This window comes from Sinohyriopsis cumingii, chromosome 16, assembly GCF_028554795.1.
Source record: "Sinohyriopsis cumingii isolate HCF-2022 chromosome 16, ASM2855479v2, whole genome shotgun sequence".
Taxonomy (NCBI): Eukaryota; Metazoa; Mollusca; class Bivalvia; order Unionida; family Unionidae; genus Sinohyriopsis; species Sinohyriopsis cumingii.
In genome coordinates this window covers 88,529,890-88,552,136 of record NC_142976.1, presented here as the reverse complement: position 1 = coordinate 88,552,136, position 22,247 = coordinate 88,529,890, and the positions used below count along the sequence as shown (strand labels likewise).

General features: G+C 34.6%; 1 protein-coding gene across 6 annotated transcripts in view; it reads left to right on the top strand.

The window, feature by feature from the left end:
* LOC149780959 (ATP-dependent translocase ABCB1-like) overlaps positions 1-22,247 on the top strand; it is a 91,244-nt gene that overhangs the window by 55,233 nt on the left and 13,764 nt on the right. For all 6 annotated transcript variants that reach the window (XM_089938063.1, XM_089938061.1, XM_089938062.1 and 3 more), the window contains 11 exons: positions 129-299; positions 3,245-3,409; positions 4,591-4,618; positions 6,771-6,874; positions 7,287-7,454; positions 10,034-10,135; positions 10,968-11,045; positions 12,001-12,084; positions 13,175-13,378; positions 17,593-17,693; positions 21,653-21,793. In XM_089938063.1, the coding sequence (XP_089794189.1) occupies positions 129-299; positions 3,245-3,409; positions 4,591-4,618; positions 6,771-6,874; positions 7,287-7,454; positions 10,034-10,135; positions 10,968-11,045; positions 12,001-12,084; positions 13,175-13,378; positions 17,593-17,693; positions 21,653-21,793 (1,346 nt within the window). The remainder of the gene's footprint in view (positions 1-128; positions 300-3,244; positions 3,410-4,590; positions 4,619-6,770; positions 6,875-7,286; positions 7,455-10,033; positions 10,136-10,967; positions 11,046-12,000; positions 12,085-13,174; positions 13,379-17,592; positions 17,694-21,652; positions 21,794-22,247) is intronic.

Below are 22,247 nucleotides of genomic sequence, written 5' to 3'. Positions count from 1 at the left end.
CCAGAAGCACAGAAATATCATAATATCCAGATGGCATGCACAAGAATATTGTATTAGTTAGGATATATTTGCATTCAGAAGGCTGTTTGCTTTTTCACCAAAAATAACACTATATTCTTTTTTCATAGGGTTATGATACCCTTGTTGGTGAAAGAGGGAGTCAGATGAGTGGTGGACAAAAACAGCGTATTGCTATAGCACGGGCTCTTGTCCGAAACCCCAAGATTCTCTTACTCGATGAGGCCACATCAGCCCTGGATAATGAGAGCGAGTCTATCGTTCAAAAGGCGCTCGAAAAGGCAAAGCTCTTTTCTTAAAAAATTTGAATGTTTACATACATTTCTTGCTAATAATAGACAGATATCGACGCCATTAAATTCTTGGAAATTCTTTACATAAAATAACAGATGTCATTATGGCTCATCAGTCTCTAGGTCAATACAAATATTTTCCAGTATCAGCAACAAGCTGAAATACACTAGTTGAATAGCTGAAACATAAAAAGTTAAAAGGTTGAATTCCTGTAGAAACAGCCATGTAAAGTTTCGCAAACATAACTGTTTTTCTGTTTTATTTGTTTATCTTGTCTATGCTTTGTATTTGCCTTTGAAAAAGACTCATTAAAAAGTCGAAAGCGCTCATGCTAGCTAGATACTAGTTTCGCACTGGTAGTTGTCAGTTTATTGCATTTATCATAATCAATCCCTGACACACGTGATCCCGTGCTGGATCCAGTGCACCTGAAAGGATTGTTATTCGCCATATGATTTGTGTGTGTGTGTGTGTGTGTATATATATATATATATATATATATATATATATATATATATATATATATATATATATATATTCTGCTGCAAACTATTTTATAGAAAGTTGTTTTGTCTATAGACGGGTATTACAGTTATTGACAGGTTCAAGGAAACAAAAGAAGCTAGGTCACTGCACGTGTATGGGAAAATATGTACTAGTTTTTCTGAGTAATATTGCACGAACTTGGGAGTTCAGTATTACTCCGAAGAAACGAGTTCATATTTTCCCACACAAATGCAATAACTTTTTGATTATACGCTCATCGTGTTTTTCTACCTAAGTCTTGATAATAAAAACATATAACAAGAAAAAATGCTTGAATTTAAACTGTATCCCAAAATAAATGCACTACCTTACATTCATCAATACACTGTAACAATGTTAATGCGCACATAGCACCGCCCAGCGACCTTTGAGCTTGATAGGGTGCTCATAATTTCAAAAATAATTATCGTTTCTTTCTACTTAAAATTGAAATTTAGTGTCATATTGGGAATGAATGCGCATTGAAACAACTTTTTCAGTTGGTCTGGAAAGATGGGAGTTTGTTTTTATGTCGATTCTTATCTGTGCTGTGTTTCTGCTTGTTATGGACCGGATATATTAGCTGTGTCAATTGCGTACGATGTACATGCAATTTGAGCATGGAGGGACCCGTATTGAATCAGCCACGTGTGTTTATCTTCTGTCTTTGATTGTTTGTAATCATAATGTGGGAAAATATGAATTCTTTCTAGAGAAATTAAAGAAGACGCTTTGGAATATACAAAAGATACAAAATATCTTTTAAAGAAGTGCAGTAAGAAAAAAGTGATTGTAGTTGGAAATGTAGTCAAAATTACAGTACGATTTCTCAGTGTGTATCAAGTTATGGAACCAATGACATAAGTCATGTAATTCGGATTTGAAAAATTAAGAAAGTACATTTTGAGGAATTTCAAGGTGCAAACATTTAAGTATAAGTTTTGCCATTATCACCAGCTAAAGAACACATGTTTATGCCTTGTCACTTGCATGTTCTTTGTAGGGACCCCAGCTATTGTACATGACCTGTATGGCTTCTATCGCCAGCCTAAATCCAAAACATTGGATCTAAAATGTTTACGTGGAGAATTGCAAACCAGCTGATTCGTGAAAGTCCATTTAGCCAGTGGAAATAATAATTCTTCTGCCTTTTGTCTTATTGGCTCTACGGCTCTTACGTTTCTACCAACATCTTCTGGTGCATTTTGTCCTCGAATTTAGTACTTTGACTTATAAAGTGGTACTTGTCTGATATATATCAGACAGCCCTTGGCCTCAATATGCTTTTTGTCTATGCTATTTTTATAGACCCAGAGAGCACTGATCTAAACTTATCTATGTGCAAAAAGTTATAAGTATTTCTGGTAAATAACTGTTTAAGTCATCAGAAAAGTATTTTCAATACTGTATCTCTCACTTTTCTTGTTGACAGTGTAAATATCACATAAATTGTTTATTTGTTTTGAAAATTTTATTTGTGACTCAGTAAACTCCACCACATTATCATCTCTACTTTCAAATAGACGAAACGGCTTGTTTAGTTCATCCACAAACAAATCTAATAAGCCACAATATAAATTGTCAGCTACAAGAGCGAACATTGTTTATAATCAAGTAGTTCTTAATGCATGATACTACGTTTAGACACAAGTGTCATTGGATATGAATCCGTGCAGTATGGAAAAAGACTGCATAATTTTGACAATGTAAAGGTAACGGAGATCAATATTCAACACTTTTTTGTAATGCCTTGTATTTATCTTTTGGCTCATAATCCTCGCACAACAGAGCAAAGATCAATAGCGATATATGTGATTATTCTTATTTATGTTGGAGGCTGAATAACAAGGGTATGTTGTTTTATAATATAATATAAGTCCTGCACACTACAGTTGACAGACTGGGTCATGGAGCTAATTTGGGATTACTATGACATATTACTATACATTTAAGGCAATTACTAGTGCCGAATATGGGCAGATCCTCGTATTTCTCGTGCTACATGGTTTGGATCATTCACTGCCTGGTTAGTTATGAATTCAGTTTGTATCGTTTTCTCGATTGGAGATGCATATGGAGGGATGCCTTAATCAAACGTTGTTAGGCGTTCTCTTATAGACCATTGAAGATGGCGACATCACCATATGGTTAAGAAGATTCCACTTGTTCATGATCGACTACAGTGTGATTCTTTTCTGCACACCTTTATTTCTTCAAAAATATTTTAGTTTTCATGCTATGATAGGCTCTCACAGACATATTTTTGGTTCTGATTCTTATCTGCAGCTTGCTTTTATTTGTATCTTTTGATCACATTTAATCTTTCCCCTTTCTGTTTTCGAAAGTGGAACGTCGAAGAGAAAACATTAAATGATATAATTTTAGTATTTCATGATTTTGATTCTAGGCTCAGATTGGCAGAACTACAATAATTATCGCACATAGACTGTCTACCATACGCAATGCAGACACCATTTATGTACTGGTGAATGGTGAGGTTGTGGAAGAGGGCACACACAATGATCTTATGCAGAGAGAGGGCGCTTACCATGGCCTTGTCAATCACCAGGAGGTAAGACCAACAAATTAGTCATTTTGGTATTGTATCGTGACTGCTGTTGAACACAAAAAGCCAAAGATATAAAAAATGTTCAGCGCCCACTCACAAGACACCATGGACTACCCCTTGCATACAATGGCGTGCAATGGGAAACTCCAACCCGAGGACCAGAAGTGATCAGCAGAAACAAGGCTTCAATAAAATTTTGTTCCAAAGGTGTAATTTCCCAATTCCATGCTAACGCATATGATGAGAATTTTTCTTTAATTTCTGATTAGAAAGAGTGATGTAAAGACGATGACGGATCATAGGTGCAGAGGTAGCTGTATAAAGACGTGACCTTCTCTAAGTTTTTACGTAGACAGTTCAAAGCCAAGAACAGCTTTGTAACAAATCGTGATAATGTCAATTTTACCGAACGCAATGTTTTAAGCAAATCAGAGGCCACTGTTTGAGTGTAGTTGAACAGATAGCATTACATAGATCAGTGCCAAGAAAATTATGTTATCCTTTACAACATTAACACATCCATGTTCAGAGTTAATTTAAAAGTTTAAACTTTGTTCCTACTTTTTAATGACGTTTTCAGAAAAGGAGACAAATTCTAGAAATGGTCTGAAATTAGTCATGAAGCTTCTTATTAAACAATTGCTTTGTTCATCTGTTCTTTGATAGTGGGTACTTTTTGTCAACTAGGTGATATATGAGGCAGAAAATGAACCGTTCATCCTAAATGGCATGCGTTGTGTGTGCTTTACTTATGTACAAACATTTTTCACATACACACCGTCAAATTCGTTGCTGTTTAACCTATGATGATGCCGTTTTATTGTTTAACATAAAGTTTAATGAAATGAACATTTTACGATATCAGTCGGATTTTCATTAACGAACATGCCATTCTTCCACTGATGCTCACGATGAATTCATTGATAAACACATGGTGGGTGGGAGTGTATAAGTTGTTTAATAACAATTTTAGTGTTGTCCACAATTAATGGCCTTAATGGAAGGGTTTCAATTTTGGAATGAACAGTTTCTGACAATATGGTTTCGTTTCTGGGACAGCAAATTATCTATCTTTACCTCTAAAACCTTTTGTTGACCCATGATTATGTGCACGAAAAAATCGTGAGGGATTGTTACGTAGTAACACTTGGTACTTAAATAATTAACATCGTTGTTTTTGACAGATGCAGAACGTGTCAGAGGAAGATGAAGGTGAGTTTTCTGTGCTCATTTATGGTGCTGTAAATCGATATTAAAACTATGAGTCTAGATCGAAATGTTCGAGTAATAAAAATCAAGCTGATGTTAAAACCTGAAAATGTCTCGCATCATAGAAACGTTTAGAAGAAATCAAGTTATGAAAACTCTGAAAGTTCCTTCTTTATTCCAGTTAAAAATTTCAACGGTCGTCATTTTGGGACTCTGAGTTTAAGCTTGGGTTTTGCGCTCATAAAATTTTTTTAATACAAGGCGAGGAAATGTGAAAACACTGTATTTTGAATTTGATGCTGAATTTTCATTCTTAGCCATAAATAAATGTACTTTTGGGACGTACGTTGCATTTAAATTCGTTCGTAGAAAACCTCACTTTCAAATTAGGTCCAAAAAAGGATCTGAAATTGTTCCTAGCATGTTTAACTCAAGTTTTGAAAGACCATATTTAGAGATCGTGATTCAACTGAAGCTGAAGCTTATCTGAAAAATTGGTTAATGATATTAAAAGCAACATGTTAGCTATTAGACTAACATACAGTTACCGACATCGAGAGTTTAGAGTAATATCCCTGAGCCCGATAATTAGTTGACGCTGGCATTAGTAGGATAGGTGTTGATTGGTTATTTTGTTGTATTTCCATAATTATTAACTTGTTAGTTGTTAGTGATTTTATTTAACACAAACTACATAATTTGGTAATGTGTAATTTATTAATAAATTTATAAATAAATGTTTGACTTATTTCATGATTATATCGAGTGTGTAAAATAACGTTTGTGGTCACTGTTTATAATGGAAGGAGAGACCGAATATTTTCACAGTGTGATGTTAGCTTATGGAAGCGTATTTTTGTCTTGTAAAGAAATAACCATCTGTATAAGGTATAATGGTCAAACTCTGAACAACATAGCACTGTGTTTCATTAAAAGCTAAATCTTAATTGGACTTAATATATATGTGTTTAATTAAACTCTAAATGTCAATTGGACAGAATAGCTATTTGTTTTATTAAAAGCTAAATGTCCATTGGACAAAATAATTATATTTCATTAAAAGCTAAGTGTCAATTGGACATAATGTATATAAATTTCATGAAAATCTAAATGTCTATTGGATGTCTAAATGTCTTTTGTATCAGTAAAAGCTAAATGTCAGTTGAACAAAATAGCTATGTGTTTTATTAAAAGCTAAATGTCAGTTGAACAAAATAGCTATGTGTTTTATTAAAAGCTAAATGTCAGTTGAACATATCAGTTTTGAACTAAATGATAATCATAGTTCATTCCTACTTTTGTTACCGGTATATTTTGCGTGTGCTTTCCAGAATGAGGGGAAGCTATTTACAACAATACAAATTCAATTCCGTTATTCTGACGCCTCTTGAAATAATTTCATTCAAATTTTGGCTTCACTTATCTTAGATATGTTGTTTTAATAAAATACAGGCCTGGCATGTGGTAATGAAACTGATGACGTTAAAAAAAAAACTTTTTCTTTTGATTTTGTTTGGAGTAGGGTTAGAGTTAAGTAATTTTGGTTTATCTTATTGTTAAGATTCCTATACACGTGCCAAATTTCATCCATATTGAAGGGCACTTATTGTTAAGATTCCTATACACGTGCCAGATTTCATCCATATTGAAGGGTTTTATATACGATTTTTTTAATACTTTTGGGTTTGAGTTCAATATTTATACTAAACATTTGTACAAGTATAGAATGAGATCAAGTGAACTGATAAATCCAATTGCGAATCTTTTTTCCACACCCGTTCAGGTCCTGTAAAAAGAATATTGTCTTCATATGACCAAGTTTCGGGTCTGTTTCACTCAAGAATTTTGTACTGACAATAATATATTTTTAAGAATAGTGTAGGGCTAAGATACAAAGTAATCCGATTGCATAGAAGACATTCTTAAGTTTAGCCAAAAGTATTCAAGGAACACTATCGTCTCTAATTTTAATTGCAGAAAGGCCAACAAGGAGCGCTATCGTCTCTTATTTTAATTGCAGAAAGTCCCGCAAATAAGACTATCATCTCTAATTTTAACTGCAGAAAGGCCAACAAGGAACAATATTGTATCTAGATTTAATAGCAGAAAGGCCAATGTCTGGGATATTTTTCAAAATCTTATTTATATTTTCCAGTGTTGGAAGAGTTGGAGCAAACAGAGGTGGATGCCCCATTGAAGAACAAGGGTTCACCAGTACCAGTCCAAAGCCAAGTGTTCAGACAAGAGAGTCGTAAATCTGTAGGTTTATACTAAAAATGTATTCCGATTCTCTACAAGAAAAAGCATCCCAACGGATACAGTGAAGTTATCAGAAGCAAGAATATATTTAAGGGGCTTTAAGTTTGATTTTTCTGTAATATTTTCCTTTTTTCACGGCTCTATGAAGGTATTCTAGCATATTATGTTTGAGCAGGTGAAATCCAAAGCAATGTTGATTCAATTTACTTAAGTACAACAGTTTAAGATTTCCTTGGCAGTGATAATTTAAAAAAGCGCTGCAAGTTAAAGTTCTTCTCCTCTTGGATTCGTGATAGTCATATCAGTGAATTAATTTGACCAAAGACCTTAAAATCTTGGCAACGTATTATTGTAAATCTCATAATATGGATATATGCTTTCAGGCAGTCATTTTTGTTGATTACGTTTTCAGATTTCAGAAGAGAAAACGGAGGAAACAAATCTGCCTGAATTTTCAATGAAACGAATTTTACGTCTCAACGCTCCCGAATGGTATCTTATTGTCATGGGATGCATCACAGCTATTATTGCAGGAGCCATGCAACCGAGCTTCTCCTTCCTCGTTTCAGAATTCATCGGGGTAAGCGGTTTGTTTAATACATATCAGTAGACATGAATTCATTACTGCTATGCATTAAATCCACATAATTGCTGACCAAATTTGTTCTTAGTTTAAAATATAAGCTGTTTTAGACCCTTGTGCAGTATGATTTAATGTATATGGGGTTTAAAGGCACATCAGTACATTCCTAGTTATATGTTACCGTATTAAAGATAGTCTTACCATGTAAAAGTAGAATTACTATCACTCTGTGAAATATAAATCCTTGCAAGAAAAGTAAATATTTACTCCTGAAATGTTAAGTTAAAAAATGAAAGAGTTAGAATACTTTCAAAGTCATATAAAATAAAGGATCAGGTTTTAAAATATAAAATCCTTACAATATGGGTTGTATACTCGCTATACAAACTGCATTCTTTTGTCGAACACAAGTCTTTTTTTCTTTTGGTACGTCATGAAAAAGCTTCATAAATGAGTTCGCAATGAAATACATCGGTCTCAGTGCGGAAGTCATATACTCAAAATGAATAGTGTTCTTCTGTTAAAAGACACTGGCAATACATGCACGCTGACCGAGATTGACAGTATACAAATGATTTTACCCTCTAATGATGGTTTTATGTTGCAAAACTTGTTTATAATGTTTTCATTCCAATAATTTAGGCAAAGATTTAGAACCTACAATTTATCTAGTATTTGATTTCAGTATACATAATTTAACATTCAGAAATAGGTCGATGCAAGGTAGCTTTGGCTGCTTTAAAATCCATTTTATTACCCTGAAGCAAACAGTACAGAATTTTGTTTCCAATTTTATGAGTGAACCATGTGTCTATAAGACTTGTGGCATTAAATCGGTGTAAGATTTAGGGCGTTGAATATTTCAATTTTTATAAAGAACCAGAAAAATATGAAACTTGCGTTATGAGAGGTTTCCATGTACTTTTTGAGAATGGAGGTAATATCTGCAGAATATATGGAGGTGTATGAGTTAGTGGGTCCGATATAGCGCCTTGGGATGTTGCAACAACAGCTGCAACTTTGTCTTTATCTTGAGAATTGTTTGATACAAGAATGCATGTCAATAACGAGAATCTCCCAGCGTTTACATTTACCGTGCCTGATGAGGACTTTTAAATGATTGTTGTAATGTTAACGATGACATACTGTTTTCGATAACATTAATAAGCGTCGTAATCATTTGGAAATATGTTAATTTGGAGTGCTGGTAAACTTGATTCTTGTTGATTTTAAATGAGGGGAAATATGTTGTTTAGGAGTGCTGTTAAACATGATTCTTAAAGGTTTTAAATGAGGGTCAGTTACTGGACCACAACGTGGAAAGATATATCGTTTGCGATCGTACAAGGTTTATTATTTGTAACGAAAGACATCACACGCGGGATCAGAAGGATTAGGGAAGTAAATCTAGCAGTATGCAAAAGAGCAGTTTATTTAGTCAAAGTGTGAAATTCTTTGTTTCATAATCTCTCGGAAGGTGACGTTCTAAATGTTTATGGAGTTATCTTATTCACGTGTTGTGCATCTATCTTGTCACGTATGTGCAGGTAAGATTCTCAAGCTGATTGAGCTTTTCTCAAGTTAGCTGCTACTAAAGAAAGGTATACCCCTAATCAGACCTTCCGGTATGCTCTCCTATTTCTGTTTGATTTGAATAATATAAAATACATGGCTTTTCGATATTTGCCCCTGAGGTGTCTAATATTTGGAAGAGAAGCTTAATTATCTTAAAAAAATTCCTTTATTGAGCATATATGTTGTTGGCTTTCAATTAATATGCATACTTTATTTATCTAAAGCAAATCAAACAGTTGTCGACATTCAATCATCAGTCATTTCATGGATTAAGTCTTTGCAGCCGCTTTCTAACAATAATTGACCCAAACCAAGTGTTTTTACACTTTCATGGCTGTCAATGCAAAGACTGGAAAGCTGTTGTAATAACATGCTTAACATTTTATTCGTATCGTTTACACAAAGATGAGAATTCTTGGCCAACCGGCTTGACTCAGAACAGTTCCGTTTCCGAATCATTAGCGGAATTGTTCCATTTTCTTTTGAACCTTGTCTGCCGATATTACTTCATCAAATGCAAGCTCTACGTCCACCATGGAACAAAATAAATGGCATAAATTTTAACTGAAGTGTTGCATTTGTTATATCAGTGCTATAAAGTGAGATATACGTGAATAAAGGTAGAAGCCTTACTCGATTTGCCTTACCACTATTTGTTAGAGCACATCCTTTGGAAGGGTTTCCTTAGATAGAATGATGAACTTTACAAGTCAGAAGAGAGAAGCTATAATTTAATTAATCCTATAAACATTGCGTGGCTAGCTAGAAATTGAGGATCCTATCCTTCAAGGACACTGGACTTGCCCCACGGTCACCAGTTTGCCTCCATTAGTTACCTCTTAACACATGGGGGAGGTGAGGCGCATCGGACGTATTGTCCATACATAAACATGATGCAAGCAGAGGAGGCTGAGCTATTGAAGTCGATAGTGGAAACAATATCTAACATAAATTATTTTCTTCTGCAAGTAATGATGTGCCATTTCAAATTCATTTATTAGGTGTTCAGCAGTGAGCCAGATAGAATGAGATACACAGCTAAAATCCTGGTTGCCATCATCATGGGAATTGCTGTTTTTAATTTTGCGGTGCGAGTGGTCTTGGTATGTACATCGTTTGCTTTTAGGTACATACAATAGTACAATCAAAGTTTTATTTCCCCTTCTGATGATTATACTATCAAACTGGAGCTAAATATTACCTTCAAGAATGTAAGGCCCATACTATATCATTGGATAATCGTAATATAATATGCGTTAATGAATGTAAGGAGATTACCACTAAAATTGGGCCAGTTAAATTCGTTGGCTGTTTTATCGTTCATTTAAGACATATTTATAAATTCTGGGTATATTTTGAATAAAGGTATTTCTTTTTCATGTAGCGACTATTGAGCATCGAGTTTTGAAATATATATATATATATATATATATATATATATATATATATATATATATATATATATATATATATATATATATATATATATGTGTGTGTGTGTGTGTGTGTGTGTGTGTGTGTGTGTAATAAACTGATTACGAACAGCGCAAAACTAGTATCTAACTAGTTTAAGCGCTTTCGACTCTTAATGAGTCTTTTTCAAAGGCAAATGCAAAACATAGACAAAACAAACATTTAAAACAGAAAAAACCATTGTCTTTGCAAAACTTTACATGACTATGACTTGTTTGCATTTATCTTAATCAATCCCTGACAAACGTGATCCCTTGCGGAATCCAGTGCACTAGAAAGGACTGTTATTCGTCATATGAACTTTATTATATATATATATATATATATATATATATATATATATATATATATATATATATATATATATATATATATATATATATATATATATGTGTGTGTGTGTGTGTGTGTGTGTGTGTGTGTGTGTGTGGAGCATTCATTATTGTTATTTACCTATTACAGTTAGTGTGCTTCACTAATGCTGGTGCCAACTTGACTAGACGATTAAGGAGCATGACGTTCAGAGCCATTTTAAGACAGGTAGGAAAAGGTTTCTCCTTACGGGTTAATTTCAGGAATAGAGGTTTTGTGATCAATATGTCAAATGGGAGGATCGCTTTATTATTCACAAAGACAACATTATTGTTCATCGAATTTCAAGAAAAAAAAGGGACAGAGCATTCAAGATCTGTTTTCCCTTCCATTTATTTGTCAATTTGATCGTTGTTACACTCATCACCTCTTTAAGTTGACGTTTTGCAGTTTTTCATGAAGTTATGACGCATGATATTCTAATTAGAGGGTGTGTTACGTACCCGCTTAATGTCCTATCTTCAACGTCCCGGTCCATGATCTGCGTTTGCAGCCGTTTTCTCTCCTATAAGAGGATAGCGATGAAGGGATAACAATTTCGTACATCTGGGTATATGAAGTTGAAGAAATGTCTATAATGAAATTCATGCGCAAATCCGCAAGGTAAAGCGATTGATAGAAGTACTGAAACTAATACGTGTTTTCTCAATTTGTACAGAATGCGAAAAGACTTGACATAATTTAATCGTTACATCTGAATCGCAGTCTAAATCATGGATTTGCATGAAACATTGGCATATAATGGAATGGTAATGGAAAGACTATTATATCTTGAAATTTCAAACGTTCTCGTTTAAGTAGCTATCCATCAAACTAATATCCATTCAAAAGGTTGTGTGTGGAGACTCATAAGAAAGGACACTAATCTATTAATCTAGTATATTTGTGAACAAATGAATCGCCTGTTGTAGTGAGTAAACTCAGAACAAGTTCTGCATTTTGAACACATTTTAGAAACTTTGATACTGTTCGGACTCATATGAAAGATTTCTATATGAGAAAAATTCTATACATTATTTGCTTAACTTGAGTGATTAAAAGGTACGCATTTTCCTCTTTTTGTGCATTTTCTATATTCTTGAGAATGTAATCTATAGAATTTCATAAAGTCATTTCTTTGAAGGATATTGCCTTCTTCGATGAACCAAACAACAAGGTGGGTCACCTTACCACCAGACTATCCAATGACTGTACCATAGTACAGGGGGTAAGTGATGTATAATAGTTGTAGCTTCTTCCTCTGTTGTTTGTTTGTTCCTGCGTATATTCAGGATGCTTATGAATGTGTTAAGTATTTGTATTCCTTTGTAAGATTGCGAATAATCCTACGATTTTGAAGAACGCACTTGTTTTCTGTCTTTAGAACATGTAATTTCTCAGGTCTACTAAATATTTTCTCGTTTGATGAGTAAGCGTGTTTAATATTTAGTGATCCTCTTTGATAAATGTATTGCCCGGGTATTCGTATCCCATTCAAAGCCAGGCATCACAGCCAGGTTTCAGAGCCAGGCATTTTTCCAGTTATTGAAAGATGGAATAAAACAAAAAAGTGTCAGTCCCTTGTCTGAGAAATTGAATTGTTGGTCCCTAATATAATTGCAGTATGCCGTGGTACGTATCTAGGTACGTTGAGACATACCACGGTACAAATTTATTCGCGGTACCTGGCTCTAGTATCGACTTAAATGTGACAATACTATACACAGAGAACCCGACTGGATACTTTTAGGTTCTCTTTGTAACGCGATTCATATGAGTCATAATTGATTTGTGTTTTAAAGGAGGCAGTGTTATAGAGAATGGCGTTTTGAAAGTACGTTATTAGAATAATGCATAAAATTATTTTAAACATTAGTATCAAGCGATATGAAATCGTCATAATTGTGCCAAGAAACAAAGTGAAATCGCAATGACACAACATAATTTGACCAATTTAATGACAGCCTTGCCCTGACCTATGTTATACGAGGGGCAGTGATACACTGAAGGGCTTTATTGTGAGGAATCGCTGTATCAAGTTCTAACTACTATATATGCGGCTTGTAATGAGCTTCCCTTTATCTTCGCAGGTTCTTACCATCTTAACACTTGCAACCCTGCCATCTGATCAAATTTACAAGGTATCTATATTGTGACAAGCAATAGAAGTATCAACGAAACTGATTTGTTATTTTTATAAAGTCTGCAAGTCAATTAGCTTCAACTAATTTCCATTTGCAATGATTCTTTACAAAGCTACGTAAAAGTGTTTCACTTTTATTGACACATTAACATTTTGACTATCTTTTTTCCTGCAGGCAACGGGGTCTAAAATTGGCTTGTTATTCGAGTCTATAGCAACTATCATTGCGTCCGTTGTTATCGCTTTATACTACAGCTGGAAACTTACGCTTGTGCTTCTGACATTCATGCCCATCATGATTGGCGTGGGAATAATTCAAGGACGACTTATTACAGGATTTTCCAAATCAAATAAAAAATCGATTGAAGAAACGGGTCAGGTATGTTATATTGTGCAATAAATGAAATTTGTGCATCCGATGTTTTATTTATTTGAGTGGTGAATACTTTTGTTACAGCTTCACAGACCCTGGTTCAGTAAGTACCATTGTCGTTATATTTTATTTATAGGTGAAATTGGAGAAAACCTTTTGAGGGTATCAAGTTGAAAATTGTGGAGGACAGCGGCGGTAGGTTAAGACCAAGTACATCCATATAATGGTGCAGTTTACATAAATTGAAAATGTAGGACTGGTGCACTGGACATGTCTATATAATATGTACGGTCAATGCTATTTAGATGCATTGTCATTATATTCAGGTAAAGCAAAGAAAAACATTACCTATTAGATACCATTAGCAGAATCCGTACATTTGATTTATGGATTGCTCTTTTTAGTGTTTCAAAGTGGAATTAATTAATAAATGTGTGAGCTTTGTTCAATGTGTAGAACAATATGTTAAGATACCACAACACGGCAGTCGGCTACCAGGAAGATTTTGCAAGATTTCAAGATTTATTGATATCATCTCAAGGATACTATATTGGGTCTAGTAAATGAACACAGCCTAAATCTTTCCGTAAAATACTACGATTTTAAACAGTAAACAATGTTTGAGTAATATATTTTGAAGCAGAAGTTTGATTGAAGGACAAAAACATGCATAACCACTGATAGTACTAAAACTAAAAAATTACGTATACAGTCTCATTTATTAACATGCTGATTTCTTTCATTTCAAAAGTTTATTTAATTTCAAAAGAGCTTATTTAATTTCAGAAGACTCTATTTAATTTACAAAGAGATTTATGTTCTTCGATTTGTAACAATTCTTAATTTGTTGGAATTTGCATGTGAATAGAAACTCTTTGGTATAACAGATTTAATTACATTGTTAAAGCATAAAGTACAGAAAGTTAATGATAGCGACATCTGGCATCAATTTACCTGATGTGCACAATTGAAACGGTCCGTAAATAGCATCAATAAACTACAACTCCCTATAAGAAGTCTACGGTTGTTTTTTTTTGTTAATTTGCATAAGTAATGTCTTAACTTATATGATTTTATAGTCAAGTCTTGGCTTACATGGTTTTTTAGTAATATTCTGTTCCAAATTAAATTCAGATTTAAACATTCTATAGTAAACATGTTGATTATTGGTTTATATGTAATCATGACGGTTTTAATCGATCTTTAAATCAGTGTTCTACTGCCGGTTTTATACATCCTGAATTGTGAAATGCTTGCTAATCTAATAAGTTCAATGGTCTATGCTCATATAAAAACTTTTTACACGGTGTCATCATGGATGTTTATAAGTGCCATTTCCGTATTTGTTGCAACAATACTGAATACAACATAACAAATAGTTCATTTGTTCAGTCAATTAATACTTTGTCTAAAAAATATTCAATCCTTTTTTATAATAATATAAATTGAAATGGTCGTACCTCTCTGCATAGTGTACAATTTTTTTTGCTAAAATATATACTCAAAGATTAAATAATTTTATAATTCTCGAACTTCCGTGCTTCTGAAATATATGAAAATATAGACAAAACCATAAAATGAAATAACTATAGTTGCATATCGATAGATAATTCAGACATCCTTTATTTCCTTATTACAGAAAATATCTTTTCTAGTTTCTTAAAGTAAATGAGCCTTTTCTTTATGAAATTTGCCATAAAGTTAAAAACATTACCCAAGGAAACAAAATCGTATACAATAACGTACAAAGTTCCATATCTAAAATTACAAACATTTCTTAGCAGCATGGTCTTCAAAATGATGAAAACTTAGATTTATTTATTTACTTTTTACATTTCCATGTATTTTAATATTTAAACTAAGGCTATTTGCACATGGTCTGCAGATTTCGCAAATATAATTTGTATAATCAGCAAGCATGATTTAAAATAATTTCAAGGCACCTCAATATATTTCTTGTAAAGCGCTTCGTGTAAAATGTTACGAACTGATGGTAAGACATTTTAGTATTTTGACATATAGTCACTCAGATCACTGAGGGATATCACAAACAATAAGGATGATAACTCTTTCCCTTGCCTGACACCTCCATTACAAGAGAAAAATCCCAACAAGTGAGAATGTATCTATACACAAGATCGTGGTTATTTTGTAAATTTTTAAAAATCCCCCAGAAATCTTTGAAATGACAATACTTTTTCATGCCTAAGTCAAGAATGATACCGAATTTGACACATTAATGTTAAATTGTAATCTGGCATATACTAATGTTCTCTAAATCTCACCTGATCCTCAGCAACTTCTTTCAAATATTCGTCACGTCGATGATTTATGAATGCGGCAACAAGCTTTCCAAAATAATTTACAAGGCTAAAGCCAATGATCAGTGTTATTTCCTTTTTCCTCAATATGGGTTGAATTACTCCAGGATACAAATTGTTTCGAATCACTCATCTGTTAAACGCAATATTAAATAGTGTCACAATTGCAGACGAATTAATACATTCTGAAGCTTTGAACTCGTTGATTACTTTGTAAACACAGCATGCGATCTTAGTTTGCAGATTATGAATAGTGGCAGAGACTTGCTTTCTGTTATGCCATCATTCATAAATGGATCTCGCCTACTTTCAATAAAGATGTGTTAATATTTGCAACGCCATTGTCAACTTCACTATTTACTTTTTAAATTGTTCATGAAAAACGTAAATGGAAACAGACATAAAAAGCGTTATTACGTTTAGCATTTCTGTTATTTGAAGACCAGTTAGCTTTATCTACGAATATGACAATGGTGATAAAATAACGTTTAACTCAGCGAGAAATAAGTCATAAACAGAGCAAACGTTTTCATCGTTGGTACAAACCATCTGGAGTTATCTTCTTAATATTTCCTATTTTTCTCCAATTCTAAGAGGAGACTGCTCGGGTGGCTTGGTGGTTGCCAAAGACTTATAAAAATGGTACTAGTAGCTGCCTCGCATGGCGCTCAGCATAAAAAGGCCGCTGTTAGGACTGGTTGGTCTGGTGTCAGAATGATGTGACTGGGTGGGACATGATGCTACATATCTGCGGCATGATGGAACAGTGCTAGACATAACTATAAACGGTCACACTGCAGATATCGTAGAGATCCAAAGCACACACACACACACAATTCCGTGAGGCATAAAGGCCTACCTACACCTTTCTTTTCATGTTCATAATATAACTGAATTCTCGGTTTCGTACGCCAGCTGTTAATTACCTTTCGTATAAAATACATTTAAATGGAACGCTGATAGGCGTGAACCTTAATCACAACAGGCTTCATTTTCATCAGCGATCAACGTGTCTCAAACTTTAGTCTCTGTTTAAGGAATTTGATTATTGGATGTGATGTCAGACTTGGATATCGAATAATAAGATTCCTGGATCCAGAATTAAAGTTAGGATTCGGCTTCGTGAAATCCAGGCTTACACTAAATGTGTTGGGGTTAGAACCCCTGAGGCCAAAAAGGAGTGTGTTCTTTTTTGCTCCATCTGTTGCCTGAAATGATCTATATGCTTATTTTATCTAAAGTGTGTCATGGACTGATAAGGGAACCACACTAACACTGTCGAGGTGGGTCGTAACAATGTAAAGTCTTTGTAAGTTGAACATTTTACGCCTAATTTACACCAACGTTCTACAAGATACTTTCGATTCCTATGTCAATCAGCACTACATTCTCCATAAGGATAAGTGCAGATTTGTTCTCATGTGTCCTTGAACATATATATATATATATATATATATATATATATATATATATATATATATATATATATATATATATATATATATATATATATATATATATATGTGTGTGTGTGTGTGTGTGTGTGTGTGTGTGTGTGTACATACATACATACAAGAAGAGAAAAATATGCTAGGTATAGCACTGTTTGTTTTTCCAAAGGTCGATTTCTACATAGCTTTAACAGAACTAAATTGTACTACGCAATACATTTGGTCCTTTATGGTGAATATGACCATCATAAACAAGAGCTAATATTATCCGAATACATTCAACCTTTGCTATCTCACGATTGGCGTCTTCAGTTAATAGGTACTGACCATACGATACACGTGCACATGATTTCATTAATGAAAGTGTAGAAAATAAACGTTTAACCTAAAACTGATTTTAGTGTACAAGCTTAATTGTAATATCATGAACGTTTATGTTCTATTCCAGATTTTCACCGAGTCTGTTGATAACATGAGGACAGTCGTGTCATTAACGAGAGAGGAAACCTTCATAATTAGATATAGCACGATCATTGACTACATGCTTAGGTTTGTTATAATAGGAATTTTAGATTAACTGTAATTATTACTTTGCTATCTCATTTCCTGGCGCCAGCCTCCAGTCCTATGTGCAAATTCTTTCCTTTGATTAGCAATTGAAGGTCTAAAACAAAAATAAACACAATCAAAATTAAATGTGTTATACGCTTAACAGTCAAAATGTGCTATATAAGACAGATCTTTTGGGTGATTAAAATGATTGCTCATAGAAATGTCATTTGACATATTTTCGATCAATCTTTGTGTAAATACTAGTTAAATGTTATTTTTATAATTGGGTATCTGTTATTATTACCAGTGTTAGGGTGCGTATGACCCTTGCACGTGTTGGTTTTGGTAACTTTCTTTCAGCCTTTCAGGATTCCACAAGAAGATGGGAAACGTGACATGAAGAAACTTCATGGGACACCCATCCAGCTTGTTTGGCATTATTATTTGTATTTGCATACACGGATGTCGGGAAAAGGAAACTCTTTCAATGAGGGAGCAAAGGAACTTCTCTGTGCAAATAAATCACCAACAAGCTGATCTTGGGAGGATTAAATTATACTTTCCATTGCAAAAGAGTAGCCAGCTCGCCTATCCCGAAAGGGGCAAATCTACTTCCCGGTTTAAGTCAGTCGCAGCTATTCCCAATCAAGTTCCAGGAATTGCAGTCTGTTTTTCTTCACCTTGTCAATGGGATCAAGATCGATGAGTCAAGTTCCCTGAATAGAAACTTCTCTCCGCGATCTTCTTTACCTGGTTAGTCTCAGGGCTGAGGACACTGGGCATCGGGCACCAGTCACTAGCAAGAAGACAGATATAGGTCAAAGAGTGTCCGTTACCGATAACTGGGCACCCAGCAGGAGTCACCAGGCAGGACAGAAAATGGTAGACACTGGATGTTCTTTTTCGCCAGCACCAGGTTTCGTAATTTCCTAAACTGATTGATACCCATTTCCCTATGATTCATTTCAGTCCCTACTGGTCATGGGAACTTCGGTGTATAATTGGTAAGGGGAACTAACAAGGTCTTCTTGAAATTGTTTGGCCCCGTTATGGTAGGAAAGAGAAAGGGAATTGCACTAATCTATATCGGTACCAAGTGGGGATTGTCAATCAATTCTCCAAATAGAGATGACAGAATACGAGGTAGTGTGGGAGTCCTGTCCACAATAATAATGGTTTTCAAAGAAGGGGTATAATTTTGCTTTATCATCGATTGTCCAATAAAACAAGGTTATTCTGGAAGATCAATTCAAGATAGAGATGTCCGCCTTAGTTACAATTGCCATTAAAGCGAACAACTTGGCAGCTTTTATTGGTATCCTATCTAAATATTCCCTCCTTCCATTCCACAGAACAAATCCTTTAGCTCTCTTTTCTGGGCACCTTGAACGTGACAGTGGATAGTTACCACAGGAAAGCTATATATGAGGTATCACCAGTTTCTACTACTGGAAATTAGATTGATTCTATTGGGATCCAGATGTTGTCGTCACCACCTCAACTATTTGATAAATCAAGGCAGATTTCTAGCTGTGGTTCAAATACACATTCTAGAACAATTTTTTTTTGCTGAATAAAAACTCAGATTCGGGCTGGTATACTAATCCAGCGTCAGATGGGCTATTCCTTCAGTGTTTGTGGTCTCAAAATAATTTTTCCCTGCACATCAGCAAGATACAAATGTGTGTAGTTGTTCTAAACTACATGGGTTCATCAATCTCATAAGCACAGATGTTATTCTCTCTTCATGGATATCATGTCGGTTGTGTCGTACCTCAGACGCCAAGGAAACAATCATTCCCATTTATGTGCTTAAAATTCTCAAACTTGTACAGCTTCTGAGGGTATTACTCTTGGAGTCATCCAAATTATATGGAAGGTGAATGTTTTAGTAGACAGTTTGTCCAAACGGGCAAACAGACCACACAGAATAATCTCTGCAACAGCCGGTAGCAAAGAGACTTTTTCACATGTGGGTGACGTCAGTGATAGACATGTTTGCAACGAAACTGAGCAATGAACTATCACTTTATGTCTCAAAAAGGCCAGTAAAGTGTGCATGGGCAATGGACTCCTTCAGTCAGAAATGGGATCAACTGGACGCCTACGCCTTCCCAACCTTAAGAATAACGCCTCGTGTTTTTAACACAATCAGGATGTCTACGTTACATCTTGTTTCGATAGATCCCTGTGGTGCCAAGCGTAGTGATTCAGTGATCTTTTCGACCTGTTGGTGGATACCCTTGAGTCATCACAGACAAGAGGGTCCGTCCTGCACATCAATCCACAAACGTAGTCAGTCTCTTGCTTGTTTGTTCCAAAGTGGAACCTTTCATATGTACGTTGTTTGTTATCTAAACTTTCTAATGAACTTTGGAGTGAGGCTTCTTTCGAGAATCTTTACCTTAAAGACAATACCTTCCTTCTTTATTTAACACCAGCTAGGAGTAACATTCAAGCATTATCGTGGTCGATTGCATCATCTTGAGCCAGTATTAATAATTCCTCTTAAAATCATATCATGAAAGCCTCCTTTTGGTGCTCACTCATCCTTTATTCTGTTCGATCTTCCTTCGACGGTGCACTAGAGCCTTCGTCCTTGCTCTGCACCTCTATTTATTAATTGGAAGAGAAGATTTCACGTTGGACGGAGCAATAGCGCCACAAGAGAGATATAAACGTAATAAAAGCAGGTAAGTAGCCTCCACAATATACAAATGCACACGTTTTAATGTTTATATTTTGAGACAATCAACGCCAACATTTTTCGAAAATGTCTTTGTCCCACGTGCTTTGATTTCGATTGGAACCGCAATCTGTCTTTCATTAGCAGAGCTTCCTTGCTTGTTTATTAGTTTAGATGATCAGCATATGCCTGTATCTAGAAATATATGGTAACTGCTACAGTGGCCTAGTGGTTAGAGCATCCGCCTCGGATGCGAGAGGGTCGTGGGTTCGATACCCGGCCGAGTCATACCAAAGACTTACAAAACTCGTACTAACAGCTGCCTCCCTTGGCACTCAGTATTAAGAGGTTAGTGTTAGGATTGGTCGGCCTTGTGTCAGGATAATGTGACTGGGTGGGACATCATGCTACATGTCTGCGGGATGATGCCCCCGTTTTAGACATCACTATAAACTGCCACACTGCAGACATCGTAGCGATATGACTGAAAAATTGTTAAAGCTACGTTAAAAATCCAAATCACACACACACAAATATATGGCATACAGAAAATATAACGAAAACTGTTTTAGTATAACTCTCTAAGGAAAATCAAATGGTTGTTCTTCTTACGATAATTTTCTATTAATTGGTAGTATATACAAATGAAAGGATACAACTATTTACGTTGAACGATACGTTAATCCCATTTGTTGTCAAAATGAAAGAATACAGTTGGTTTACCTAGAAGATTATATATATATATATATATATATATATATATATATATATATATATATATATATATATATATATATATATATATATATAAGTTAATATGGCAGCAAAAGTGTTTTTGGAACAACTTTTCTGTTTTAACATAATTAGACAATGGCTGAAACACCCTGTTAACTGATGTAAACATTTTGTGATTTAGACTATTTGTCATGGAGATATCTATGTATTCATATTTGTTCCATATCTTGCTCTGAATTTTAATAACTTGTTCGTCATCGAATAGTATTGAATTTATTATATGCTTTACTTTGTAGCATACATTTGTAACAAATTTATAATGTGCATGACATTGCATGATAATATTCACAATGCACTGTTTCCCGTACTAAATTTACCAGAATTTTATGCTTGTAATAGAGTTTTAATTACAGTAACATTTCAATATTCTTGAACTAAACACACACAGATCCGTCAATGTCAAAAATATGACCCTTTTGAAATTGACCCGATGAAAGAAAAATGCAAATTTTCCTTTCAAAATTTGTTTTCACAGTCAAGGGATGAGGAGGGCTTTCGTAGCCGGTTTCTTCTTTGCCATGTCTAACGGAATCATTTTCTTCGCTTACGCTGCATCATTTACCTACGGAGCTTATCTAGTACAGAATGAGAATGTGGCTTTCAACTACGTCTTCAGGTAAGAAATGCTGTATATATCTAGACTGTAAGGTTTGGCTAATACAAAACCCAGGAAACATCATTCCAAGGGATCCTTATTTCTGTCTGGGCATTATCATGTGTGTCCATTAATATTGCATGGTTAATACCATATCACTATATGCACAGATTAAAATATACTCCAAACACTTGAGATAGGACCAATGGGAATTTGTCTTGATTTGGGAAAACTTTGTTGTGTTTTGGGGGATAACTAAACGAATGGAAGGATGAGACAAGTTTCCAGAAGATGGAACCTTATTCATAAGGGTTTGGGAGATGTCCATATAAAGCATGTTAAGCTTTGCAGTACATTAAAATGTCTTTCGTCAGTAAAATCCAGGAAATTATTCGGTCTTTGTCTTGATTCTCAGTACACGAATAAGTCCATATTTATAACTCACTTTTTATTTCTGCGCAGCCCATATCGGATT